Consider the following 11790-nt stretch of genomic DNA (forward strand, 5'->3'; position numbering starts at 1 on the left):
CAGTCGGGGTTCCGGAGGGTGTTCTTGGATAGGTGGGTCCACTTGGGGGTCCCAAAAGGGGCTCCTGGATCCACTCGGGGGTCTGGAAAAGGGGGTCCCAGACACCCCTGGATCCATTTGGGGATCCCAAATCCAGGTCCTGGATCCGCTTGGGGGGTCTGGAAAAGGGGGCCCGGGGGGGGCCCGGACCCCTGGATCCATTTGGGGGGCTGGGATGTCGGGGTCCCTTTGGGGGTCTGGTCTGGGAAGGGGGTCCCCAGAGCTCCCAGTGCCCTTCCAGTGTTCCCAGTGCCCTCCCAGTGCTCTCCCAGTGCTCCCAGTGCCCTCCCAGACCCTTCCTAGTGCTCCCAGTGCCCTCCCAGTGCTCCCAGTGCCCTCCCAGACCCTTCGTAGAGCTCCCAGTGCCCTGCCAGTGCCTTCCCAGTCCCCTTCCAGTGTTCCCAGTGCCCTCCCAGTGCCCTCCCAGTCGCTGCTCCCCCCGTTTTGGGTCGAAACCCTCCCGAAGTGGCCAAACTCCACTTTCCTTCCTCTCCGCGGGGCCCTTTTTTTTTTTTTTAATCGATTTTCCCCCAAATTTCCCAACCTTGGCTCGAATTCCCCGATTTCCTGGCAGCGCTGGGAATTCCCAGAAATTCCCAGGGTTAATTTTCCACCCGGAGAGGGAATTTCTGCCGATGGAATTGGGGGAAACTCCCCCCAAAAACATCGATTTTTGGGCTGAAAACTCTTTAAGAAAAATCAGCATTTCCATCCAGGCTTTTTATGAGAATTTTTAGGGGAATGTTTTTCCAGGAGGTTTTATGGGAATTCCCGGGATTTGGGGAATTTGGGGGACGGGGCTGAGGGGGGCTGTTGGGGGTGATTTGGGGCAAAAAAGGGTTCATATTGAAAAATACAAGTTTTATTGGGGGACGATTTGGGGGATGAAAAGAAGGACAAGGGAGAAGGTTTGGGGATTTTTAGGGGGAATTTTGGTGGTTTTGGAGGAATTTGGGGTTCGGGGGGGGAATTTAGGGGTTTTAATGGGTGGAAAATGTTGGTTTTTTGAGAGGGTTTGGGGGGGTTTGGTGGTTTATTTGGGGAATATGGGGGGGGTTGGGATTTCTGAAGGGATTTAGGTTTTATTTGGGGGATTTGGGGATTTTCAGGGGATTCTGAGGTTTTTAAAGGGAAATCAGGATTTTGGGCGGAATTGGGGGTTTTGAGGGAGTGGGTTTTCCGGGGTAGAGCTTGGTTTTGAGAGAGTTTGGGGATTTGGGTTTATTTGGGGGAACTTGGGGGTTTTTTTCGGGGGGTCAGGTTTTGGGGAGGTTTGGGGGTTTGAGGTGGATTTGGGGGTTTGGGGACTCTTTGGGAAGGATCTGGGGGTTTTGAGGGGATGTTTTGGGTTTTGGGGGTATGATTTGGGGTTTTTGGGGAGAGTTTGGGGATTTTTGGGGCGCTTGCGGTTTTTTGGACGTTTTGGGTGGATGTGGGGCAGGTTTGGGGGTGGGGGAGGGGCGGTAAATTGTCGGGAAAGCGGGAAAATGCCGGGCTGGGTCAGCAATTCCAGGATTTCTCGCAGATCCAGGGATTGAGGTTGGAACAAAAGTCGTTGTCCCAGACCCCGCCGGGCCCGATGATCCCACAGTTCTTGAGCTCCTCGTCCTGGTCCTTGTCCCAAAACTTCCAGAAACTGGGGGAAAAACAGGGAAAAGGGGCGGGAAAAAAACGGGAAAAGGAGGAGAAAAAAGAGGGAAAAGGGGGAGGAAAAACAGGGGGGAAAGGAGGAGAAAAAAGAGGGAAAAGGGGGAGGAAAAACAGGGAAAAGGAGGAGAAAAAAGCAGGGAAAAGGAGGGAGAAACAAGGAACAGGGGAAAAACAGGGAAAGGAGAAAATAGAGGGAAAAGGAGGAGGAAAAACAGGGAAAAGGAGGAAAAAGGGAAAGGGAGGAGGAGAAAGAGGGAAAAGGGGGAGAAAAACCAGGGAAAAGGAGGAGAAAAAACAGGGAAAAATGGGAGAAAAAACAGGGAAAAGTGGGGGGGAAGCAAAATCAGGAAAGAAAAACAAGTCCTGGAAACCCCACAAAAAAACCCTCTTTTTTCTTCCAGAAAATAAAGCTCCCAAAAAATCCCAATTTTTCTGACAGAAATCCTTTTGTTTCCACAAAACTCCCAAACCTCCGAAGTTTTAATGGGTCAGTTTTCCGTTTTTCCATTAATTTCCTGATTATTTCCCATTTTTAAAGATTCTTTCCATTAATTTCCTGATTATTTCCCATTTTTGAGGATTCTTTCCAATAATTCCCTGATTATTTCCCACTTTGGTGATTCCTGGAGGGGAATTTTGACCTCAAAGTTGTCCCTAAATCCCTTTTTTTTTTTTCTTTTCTTTTTTTTCCCCAGAAAACCTCCAAAAATTCCAATTTTCCAACAGAAATCCTTAAAACTTCGAAAACCCCGAACTTTTAACGGATCCATTTTCCATTTTTTTTCCCCTTTCATTTCCTGATCGTTTCCTGGTTTTGAGGATTCTTTTGTTGGGATTCCTGGCTGGAATTCCCTACCTGAAGGTTGGATTTTCCCCGTTGATCCAGACCCACTTTCCCTTCTGCTGCTCCAAGATTCCCATCCAGTAGGAGCTGCTCCGGTTCAGGTTCTCCATCAGGAATTGCTGGAAAAAAACAGCCCCAATTCCAGAATTCCCAAGGAATCCATGCGGGTTTGGGGGGAAAGAGTAGGAATTCCAGGCTGGGAATTCCTGGGTGGGGATTCCAGAGTGGAAATTCCAGGCTGGGAATTCCTGGGTGGGGATTTCAGGCTGGGAATTCCATGGTGGGAATTCCAAGCTGGGAATTCCAGGCTGGGAATTCCATGGTGGGAATTCCTGGGTAAGAATTCCAGAGTGGGAATTCCTGGGTGGGGTTTCCAAGCTGGGAATTCCAGGCTGGGAATTCCAGAGTGGGAATTGTAGTGTGAGAATTCCAAGGTGGGAATTCCACAGGGGGAAATTCCAGGAGGGAATTTCCAGGGTAGGGATCTCAAAGTGGGAATTCAGGGAGGGAATTCCAGAGTGGGAATTTCAAGATAGGAATTCTATAGTGAGAATTCCGGAGTGGGAATTCCAGGATTGGGATTCCAGACTGGCAACCCCAGGGTGGATTTTCATTTGCATTAAAAGGGAATTTCAAGGTTGGAAAATTCCAGGGTGGGAATTCCTTGTTGGGAATTCCGGAGTTGGTATTGCAGGGTGGGAATTCCAAAATGGGAATTCCATGGTGAGAATTCCAGGATGGGGATTCCAGGCTGGGAACTCCAGGGTGGGGATGGCAGGGTGGGAATTCCAGGGTGGGAAAATTCCAGAGTGGGAATTCCATGGTGGGAATTCCGAAGTGGGAATTCCATGGTGAGAATTCCAGGGTGGGAATTCCATGGTGGGGATTCCAGACTGGGAATTCCATGGTGGGGATTCCAGGGTGGGAATTGCAGAGTGGAATGGCCCTCGGGAAGCGGGAATGAATCCAGGGAATGTTGTGTTTTCCAAACCTGCTCCCCCTCGGAGTCGACGACCACCAGGTGGGCTCCGAGGTCGGCGCAGGCGTCCCGGGCGTCCCCCCAGCTCAAGGATTCCCAGGAAAAGGAGTAGCAGCTCTTCCCAAACATCCTCCAGCCCGCAGAGCAGCGCCGGGAGCCCTCCAGGGTCCGGCACAGCAGCCCTGGAACGGCAGCAATTCCCAAAATCCAGGGGGGAAATCCCGGGGAAACGCCTGGAGAGACGTCCAGGGAATGCCCCAGATCCATGGGGGAAAAACATGGAGGAATTCCCAAAATCCAGGGGGGAAATCCCAGGTAAACACCCAGAGAGACGTCCAAGACCAGGGGAAAATCCAGGGAAAGCCCCAAATCCCAGGAAAAGCCCAAATAATTCAGGTAAAAAAACCAAATCCAGGAAAAAAAAAACAAACCTGGATAAACACCGGAATGTGGGTCCAAAGCCCCAAATCCGGGTCAAAATTGTGGAGAAACCCCCAAAGTCCAGGGAAAATCGAGGGGGAAACCTCGAAAAGCAGGGGAGAAAAACCCCAAATCCAGGGAAAAATCCTGGAGGAACCCCCCCAAAATAAAGGAAAAATCCTGGGGGAAATCCCAAAATCAGGGAAAAGGCCCCAAATCCAGGGAAACCCCTAAATCCAGGACAAAGCCTCCAAAACTGGGGAAAAATCCCAGAGGAATTCCCAAATCCAGGGGGAAAATTTGGAGAAACCCCCCCAGATCCAGGGGAAAACCTGGAGAATCTGGGTTAAAAAAACCCTAATCCGGCTGCAAATCCGGGGGGAAAAAATCCAAATCCAGGTAAAAAATCCCGGAGAACCCCCCAGGTCTGGATAAAACCCCCCCAAATCCAGGGAAAACCCTGGAGAAACCCCCCAAATCCTTGGAAACCTCCCGAAATCCAAGGACAAATCCCAGAGAATCCCCCCCTTCCCCCATATGGCGGTTTTGGGGGGGGGGAATTCCCAGCGGAAATCCTGGAATTCCCGGCGTGATTCCCGGGAATCACCTGCGACGTCCTGGAGCTCCTGGAAGTGCCGCTGGATCCACGTCCGGAGCCGCGTCCGCTGCTGCTGCGCCGCCCCCAGCGCCCGCCACACTGCACCAGTACGGACCAGTATGGACCAGTGCGGACCAGTACGGACCAGTACGGACCAGTATGGACCAGTGCGGACCAGTACAGACCAGTACAGACCAGTATGGACCAGTATGGACCAATACGGACCAATATGGACCAGTACGGACCAGTATGGACCAGTACGGACCAGTATGGACCAGTATGGACCAGTACAGACCAGTACAGACCAGTATGGACCAATACAGACCAGTACGGACCGGTATGGACCAGTACAGACCAGTATGGACCAGTATGGACTAGTACAGACCAGTACGGACCAGTACAGACCAGTAACCTCCCAGTTACCCCACAGCACAGCCCAGTAACTCCCAGTGCCTTCCCAGTGCCATCCCAGTAACTCCCAGTGCTCCCAGTGCCTTCCCAGTGCTCCCAGTGCCAGCCCAGTGCCATCCCAGTGCCCATCCCAGTGCCATCCCAGTTCCCTCCCAGTCCCTCCCAGTTCCCACCAGGACGAGTAGCCCCCACCACTCCCGCCCCTTTTCCCCAATCCCGGAGCTTTTCCCATGGGATTTGTCCCTTTCTCCCTCCCTGGAACCCCCCAGTCCCGGCCGGAACAGCCCCCAGACCCCTTTTCCGACCCCGAATTCCAGGATTTTATGGAACAGGGAATTTGGGGGGACTTTTTTCCCACCGAATCTCCCCAAAAATTCCCAATTATTTGGCAACAATCGAGATTTTTCCCAATGAAATCGGGTTTCTCCCGGATTTTCCACCGGATTCCCGTCCTTCCTGTAACTTTTCCCAGGGAAAAAAGGGGTGGAATTTCCCCTCCCTTTTCCCAGTAAAATCCCAACCCAGGAGAAATCCCTGAAAATCCCAGGAGGGAATTTGCTCCAATTCACAACATCCAGGGGCAAATCCCTTTGGGATTTGGGATGAGCTGCCCCATTCCCAATGGAATTCCTGGTGGGATCACAAGCGAAGGCTGCAGAATTGGGAGGTTTTGGGCAGATAATTCCAATTTTTCCCTTTAATTTACGCCAAAAAATGCCGGGAAATGGACAAATATCCCCCCCAAATGACATTTTCCAAGGAATTTCTGTGGAGGGGATTCCAAGGACTCACCGGATTCCTGGTTTTCCGAGCAGTTTGACTTCAGGAGCTTCAATTCTGCCATAATTTCTCTGTCTGGAAGGGAAATTTAAGGAAAAGCCATGGGTGGATCCTGAGGAATTCCTGGGGGGGGTGGAATTTGGGCAATCCTGGGGCCAACTGGAGAATTCCAGGGCCTCATTGGTGGATTTTTGAGGGGGAAATTCCAAGGGGGATTTACTCTGGAATTGAACCCTGGAGGGAATGGGGGGTGGGAAACCCCAACATTCCCATCCCTGGTTGGAATTAAATCCCAAAATTCCAATTTGGAGGTGGAAGTGAACCCGAAAATTCCCATTTTGGTGCAGAATTAAATCCCATTCCCAGGTGGAATCGAATCCTGCAGTTCTGATTTTAGGGTGGAATTTACCCTAAAATCCCATTTGGAGCTGAAATCAACCCTAAAATTCCCATTCCCAGCTGGAATTAACCCCCAAAGCTCCGATGCCAAATTGGAACTAAACCCCAGAATTCCCATTCCGAGGTGGAATTAAACCCTGGGATTCCCATTTTAAGATGGAATTAACCCTAAAATTCCCATCCCATGGCACAATTAAACCCTGAAATTCCCATTTCCGATTGGAATCAAAACCCAAAATCCGAATTAAACACCCAAAAGTCCCATTTTTATTGGGGAATGGGCCAGTTTTGCCCAAATTCCTGCTCCCATTCCCACTCCCATCCTGGTTTTCCTGGCCCACTCCCGTTCCCTTTCCCATTCCCATCCCAGTTTCCCATCCTGGTTTCCCATCCCAGTTTCCTGTTCCCATTCCCACTCCCATTCCCATCCCATCCCGGTTTTCCATTCCTGTTCCCATTCCCATCCCAGTTTCCCATACTGGTTTCCCGTTCCCATCCCTGTTCCCATTCCCGTTCCCATCCCCCACCCATCTTCCCATCCCGCTTTCCCATCCCACTCCCACTCCCATTCCCATCCCATCCTGGTTTCCCACTCCCATTCCCATCCCACCTCAGTTTCCCATCTCCATTCCCATCCCCATTCCTGTTCCCATTCCCATCCCATCCCATCCCAGTTTCCCATCCCTGTTTCCATCCCACTTTCCCATCCCCATTCCCATCTCAGTTTCCCATCCCAGTTTCCCATCCCCTTTCCCATCCCGTTTTCCCGTCCCACTCTCATTCCCATCCCATTCCCATCCCATTCCACTCACATTTTTCCATGACCAGCCCAAGTAGGAGAGTCCCATTCCCATCCCATTCCCATTCCCATTTTCCCATTCCAATTCCCACTCACGTTTTTCCATGGCCAGCCCGAGCAGGAGGGTCCCATTCCCATCCCATTCCCATCCCATTATCCCAATGCACTCACGTTTTTCCATGGCCAGCCCGAGCAGGAGGGTCCCAGCCAGGATGCTCAGCCCCAGCAGGACGGACAGGACGGCCCCAGCCCGGCCCAGCCCCCGGGAATTCCGATCCCAATCCCGCTTTTTGGGCTCCGGCTCCGCTGGAAAAGCGACGGCGCCGCAGGAGGGGGGAGGGCCCGGCTGGGAGGGGCTCGGAGAGCCCGCCAGGGAATAAACTGGGAAAAACGGGATGGGGTCAGTCCTGGAATCATCCTGGGCACGGGGGGCTGATCCTGGGCCTGATCCTGATCCATGGGGTCTAATCCTGAGCCTGATCCTGAGCCTGGGGGGCTAATCCTGGTCCTGGGGGTCTAATCCTCATCCACTGGGGTCTAATCCTGGTCTTAATCCTGATCCATGGGGTCTAATCCTGATCCATCAGGGTCTAATCCTGATCCATCGGGCTCAATTCCTGATCCTGGGGGTCTAATCCTGATCCATGGCATCTAATCCTGGTCCTGGGGGTCAATCCTGATCCTGATCCTGGTCCTGGGGGTCTAATCCTGGTCTTAATCCTGATCCATGGGCTCTAATCCTGATCCAGGGGGTCCAATCCTGATCCAGGGGGTCCAATCCTGACCCTAATCCTGTTCCATCGGGATCTGATCCTGATCCACCATTCCAAGGTGGAATTAACCCCCCAAATTCCCATTCTGGTGTGGAATTAATCCCTAAAATTAATCCCTAAAATTCCCATTCCAAGATGGGATTAACCCTTAAATTCAAATAAGGAAGTGGAATTAAAACCCAAAGTTCCCATTTTGAGGTGGAATTAACCCCAAAATTGCAATTCCAAGGCAGAATTAAACCTGAAAATTCCCATTTTGAGGGGGAATCAACCCCCAAATTCCCATTTTGAGGTGGAATTAACCCCAAAATTCCCATTTTTGAGGGGGAATCAACCCCCAAATTCCCATTTTGAGAGGAAATTAACCCTGAAATTCCCATTTCTGGGGAGGAATTAACCCCCAAATTCCCATTTTGAGGTGGAATTAAAACCCAAATTCCCATTCCAGGGAGGAATCAACCCCAACATTCCCATTTTGAGAGGGAATTACCCCCAAAATTCCCATTTCCAGGTGGAATTCCCCCCCACATTCCCGTTTCCCGGGGGTGTCACCTGTGCCGGGTTTGCTGGGCGGCTCCGGCTCCGCCAGGGAGACGTCGTCGTAATCGGCCTCGAAACTGTCCGGGGACCCTCGAAAATGGGGGAAAAACGGGAAAATCGGGATTTGGGGGCACCGTGGGGGGCCCCCGGGAAGGGGATTGTTCCCAATATATTGATTTTATCGACTTTTATCCCCTTTTTGTCTCCAAATCCCCAGCATTCCATGGAAGTTTGAGCCCGGAGAGCGCCAAAAAGCGGAATTCTGCTTTTCCCTTTGGTGATTCCCGGGTTGTTTTCCCATATTTTTCCCCCAATATATTGATTTTATCCATTTTTATCCCCTTTATCTTCAAATCCCACAATCCCCTAATTCCTATATGATGCATTTCTCTATGGATATTAATATAAAGAACATAAAATGCATTAAAACACATCAATATTTATTTATCATAAGAATTTATAATTGTTTATATAAAACGTGTCGTTTTTATAAAACAAGCATAATTTATAATCATTTCTATAATTAATATAAATATTTATATAAATGTAATTTAAATATTATTATAGACATATAATTAAAATATAGATTATAATAATTAATTATAGTTTATAATATAGATTATAATACTAAATAATATATATTATATTATAATAATTAATAATATAATTAAATTAATAGTATAATAATATTAATACTTAAATAAGTAATAATAAAAATTATTAATAATTACATCCGTATTGAAAATCATTAATAATTATAATATAATTAATAGTATAATTAAATTATTAATATAATTAAATATACTTAATTAATAATGAAATAATAATTAAATTAATACTTTAATTAAAATAAATAATGAATAAAAATAAGATGACAGATAAAATATAAAACATTTACTGTAAAATATAAAATATTAAACATTAAATATTAAATATTAAAATAAAAATCCAATCAAAAATATAAGAAATGTCCTTTCTAGTTTATAATAAATTTTTATTTTATTGTATAGAACAAAATGTATGTAATTTTCTAATTAAGTTTATTTTATTATAATATTCTATATTATAATAAAATGCATATCTTTTATAACACAATTCCAGGGTTGGATTCCATTCCAAGAGCCAGAAATTCCCTGTGTGGGGAATTCCGGGATATTTTGGTGGATTCTTCTCTCATTTTTTGACCCCAAAAAGCCAAATTTTTGGAGCAAAACTTCCCATTCAGAGCCAAAATAAAGCCGGGATTGAGCCCGGGAGGCACCTCTGGGAATTCTGCTTTCCATCCACCTCCAAAAACCCTGGAAAAGTTGGAAAAACCTGGAATTACCTGGTCTGAAATCGCCCACGGGGGACATTTTCCCAGTGGAGGAGTAAATTCCTGCCAAAAAAACAAACAAATAAACAAAAAAAACGGGATAAAGAAACAAATCTGGGAGGGAAAAACTTGGAGAAAAATCAAAATCCCAGGAAAAAAAACAATCTGGGGAAAACTCCCCTAAATCCAGATAAAAATGCCAGAGAATCCCCAAAATCCAGTGAAAAACCCGGAGAAACCCCCAAAACCAGGGGAAAAAAACTCAATCCAAGGAAAAATCCCAGAGAAACCCCCAAATCCAGGGAAAAAAACCACCAAATCCAGATAGAAATCCCGGAGAAAACCCCAAATCCAGGTACAAACCCCAAAGAAATCCCCAAATCCAGGGAAAAATACCCCAAATCCAAGGAAAAATCCCAGAGAAACCTCCAAAACCAGGAACAAAACCCCCCAAATCCAGGTAAAAATCCTGGAAAAACCCCCAAATCCAGTGAAAAACTCAGGAAAAAAACCACAAATCCAGGGGGGGGAAACTAAATCCAAGGAAAAATCCCAGAGAAAGCCACAAATCTGGGTAAAAAATCCAAGAGAAACCCCCAAATCCAGGGGGAAGGGAAAAAAAAAAAAAAAAAAAACAAAAAAACCCAAAACAAATCCAGATAAAAATCCCAAAGAAACCCCCAAATCCAGAGGAAAATACCCCAAATCCAGGTAAAAATCCCAGAGAAACCCCCAAATCCAGGGTCAAACCCCAAAGAACCCCCCCCAGCCAGGCCATTCCCGATGCTTTGGAGCCCCCAACGAGGATTTTCCACCCAAACTTCGGGGTCAAACCTGAAGGTTTTGGGAACTCAGAGCTCCCCCAAAAAGAGTTTGGCCCTTGGGACCCCAAATCCAGGGACAAAACCACCAAATCCAAGTAAAAATCCTGGAGGAATCCCTAAATCCAGTGAAAAACCTGAGAAACCCCCAAATCCCAGGACAAAACCCCAAAGCCAGGTAAGAATCTCGGGAGAACCCCTAAATCCAGGGAAACTCCCCCTGTATCCAGGTTAAAATCCCAGAGAAAACCCCAAATCCAGGGGGAAATACCCCAAATCCAGGGGAAAATCCCAGAGAAAACCCCCAAATCCAGGAGAAAATACCCCAAATCCAGATAAAAGTCCTAGAGAACCCCCCAAATCCAGAGGAAAATACCCCAAATCCAGGTAAAAATACCAGAGAAACCCCCAAATCCAGAGGAAAATACCCCAAATCCAGATAAAAATCCCAGAGAAAACCCCAAATCCAGGGGAAAATAACCCAAATCCAGGTAAAAATCATGGAGAAAACCCCAAATCCAGGGGAAAATACCCCAAATCCAGGTAAAAATCCCAAAGAAACCCCCAAATCCAGGGTCAAACCCCAAGGACCCCCCCCCAGCCAGGCCATTCCCGACGCTTTGAGGCCCCAACGAGGATTTTCCACCCAAACTTTGGGGCCAAACCTGAAGGTTTTGGGAACTCGGAACTCTCCCAAAAAAGAGTTCGACCCTTTGGGGACGCCGACGGTGCCGTCCTGGAGGCTTCCGGAGCCGCCGACCCCAAAACCACGGAGAGGACACGGGAAAGACGTGGGAAGGACACGGGAAGGACACGGAGAGGGCACGGGAATGACACGGGAAGGCCACGGGAAGGGGGATCCCCCAAACTCACCCGGTCTCCTCCCCAGGCCCGTGGTGGGCGCGGGGGGGCCCAGCCAGTTCCCGTAGGGGTCCTGCTGGGCCATGTTTGCCTCAGCCCCGGCCCCAAATCCCTCTCCCTGACCCCAAATCCTCTCCCCTGACCCCAAATCCCCCCTGACCCCAAATCCCTCCCTGACCCAAATCTCCTCCCCAACCCCAAATCTCCTCCCCCAACCCCAAATCCCCCTCCCGCCCAGCCCAGATTGTAGCCGCCGGTCGGGCCTTCGGGGTTTCGGTTCCTTCTCGGCGGTGCTGACGACGCAACGGGGGGGGAAAGGGGGAAGTCCCAGAGGTTGGGTGGGCAAGGGTTGGGGTGGGCAGGGGTTGGGATGGCCAGGGTTTGGGGTGGCCAAGATTTGGGATGGCCAAGATTTGGGATGGTCAAGATTTGGGATGGCCAAGATTTGGGGTGGGCAAGGTTTGGGATGGTCAAGATTTGGGATGTTCAACACATTGGATGGCCAAGATTTGGGATGGCCAAGATTTGGGATAGTCAAGGTTTGGGGTGGCCAAGATTTGG

At 48.7% G+C, this 11790-nt stretch overlaps 1 protein-coding gene across 1 annotated transcript; it reads right to left on the bottom strand.

The window, feature by feature from the left end:
- Positions 1-1421: 1421 nt before the first annotated feature.
- On the bottom strand, positions 1422-11320 carry LOC126652415 (hepatic lectin-like). The gene is made up of 9 exons (XM_050339149.1): positions 11242-11320; positions 9560-9610; positions 8245-8322; positions 7091-7300; positions 5734-5796; positions 4540-4629; positions 3525-3694; positions 2546-2652; positions 1422-1675 (listed from the first exon to the last, which is right to left on the bottom strand). The coding sequence occupies exons 1-9, from the start codon at positions 11312-11314 to the stop codon at positions 1540-1542; spliced, it is 978 nt and encodes a 325-aa protein (XP_050195106.1). The 5' UTR covers positions 11315-11320; the 3' UTR covers positions 1422-1539.
- Between the last annotated feature and the right edge of the window lie 470 nt (positions 11321-11790).

The sequence above is a fragment of the Myiozetetes cayanensis genome, unplaced genomic scaffold, assembly GCF_022539395.1.
Source record: "Myiozetetes cayanensis isolate MyiCay16 unplaced genomic scaffold, myiCay2020 scf838, whole genome shotgun sequence".
Lineage (NCBI taxonomy): Eukaryota > Metazoa > Chordata > Aves > Passeriformes > Tyrannidae > Myiozetetes > Myiozetetes cayanensis.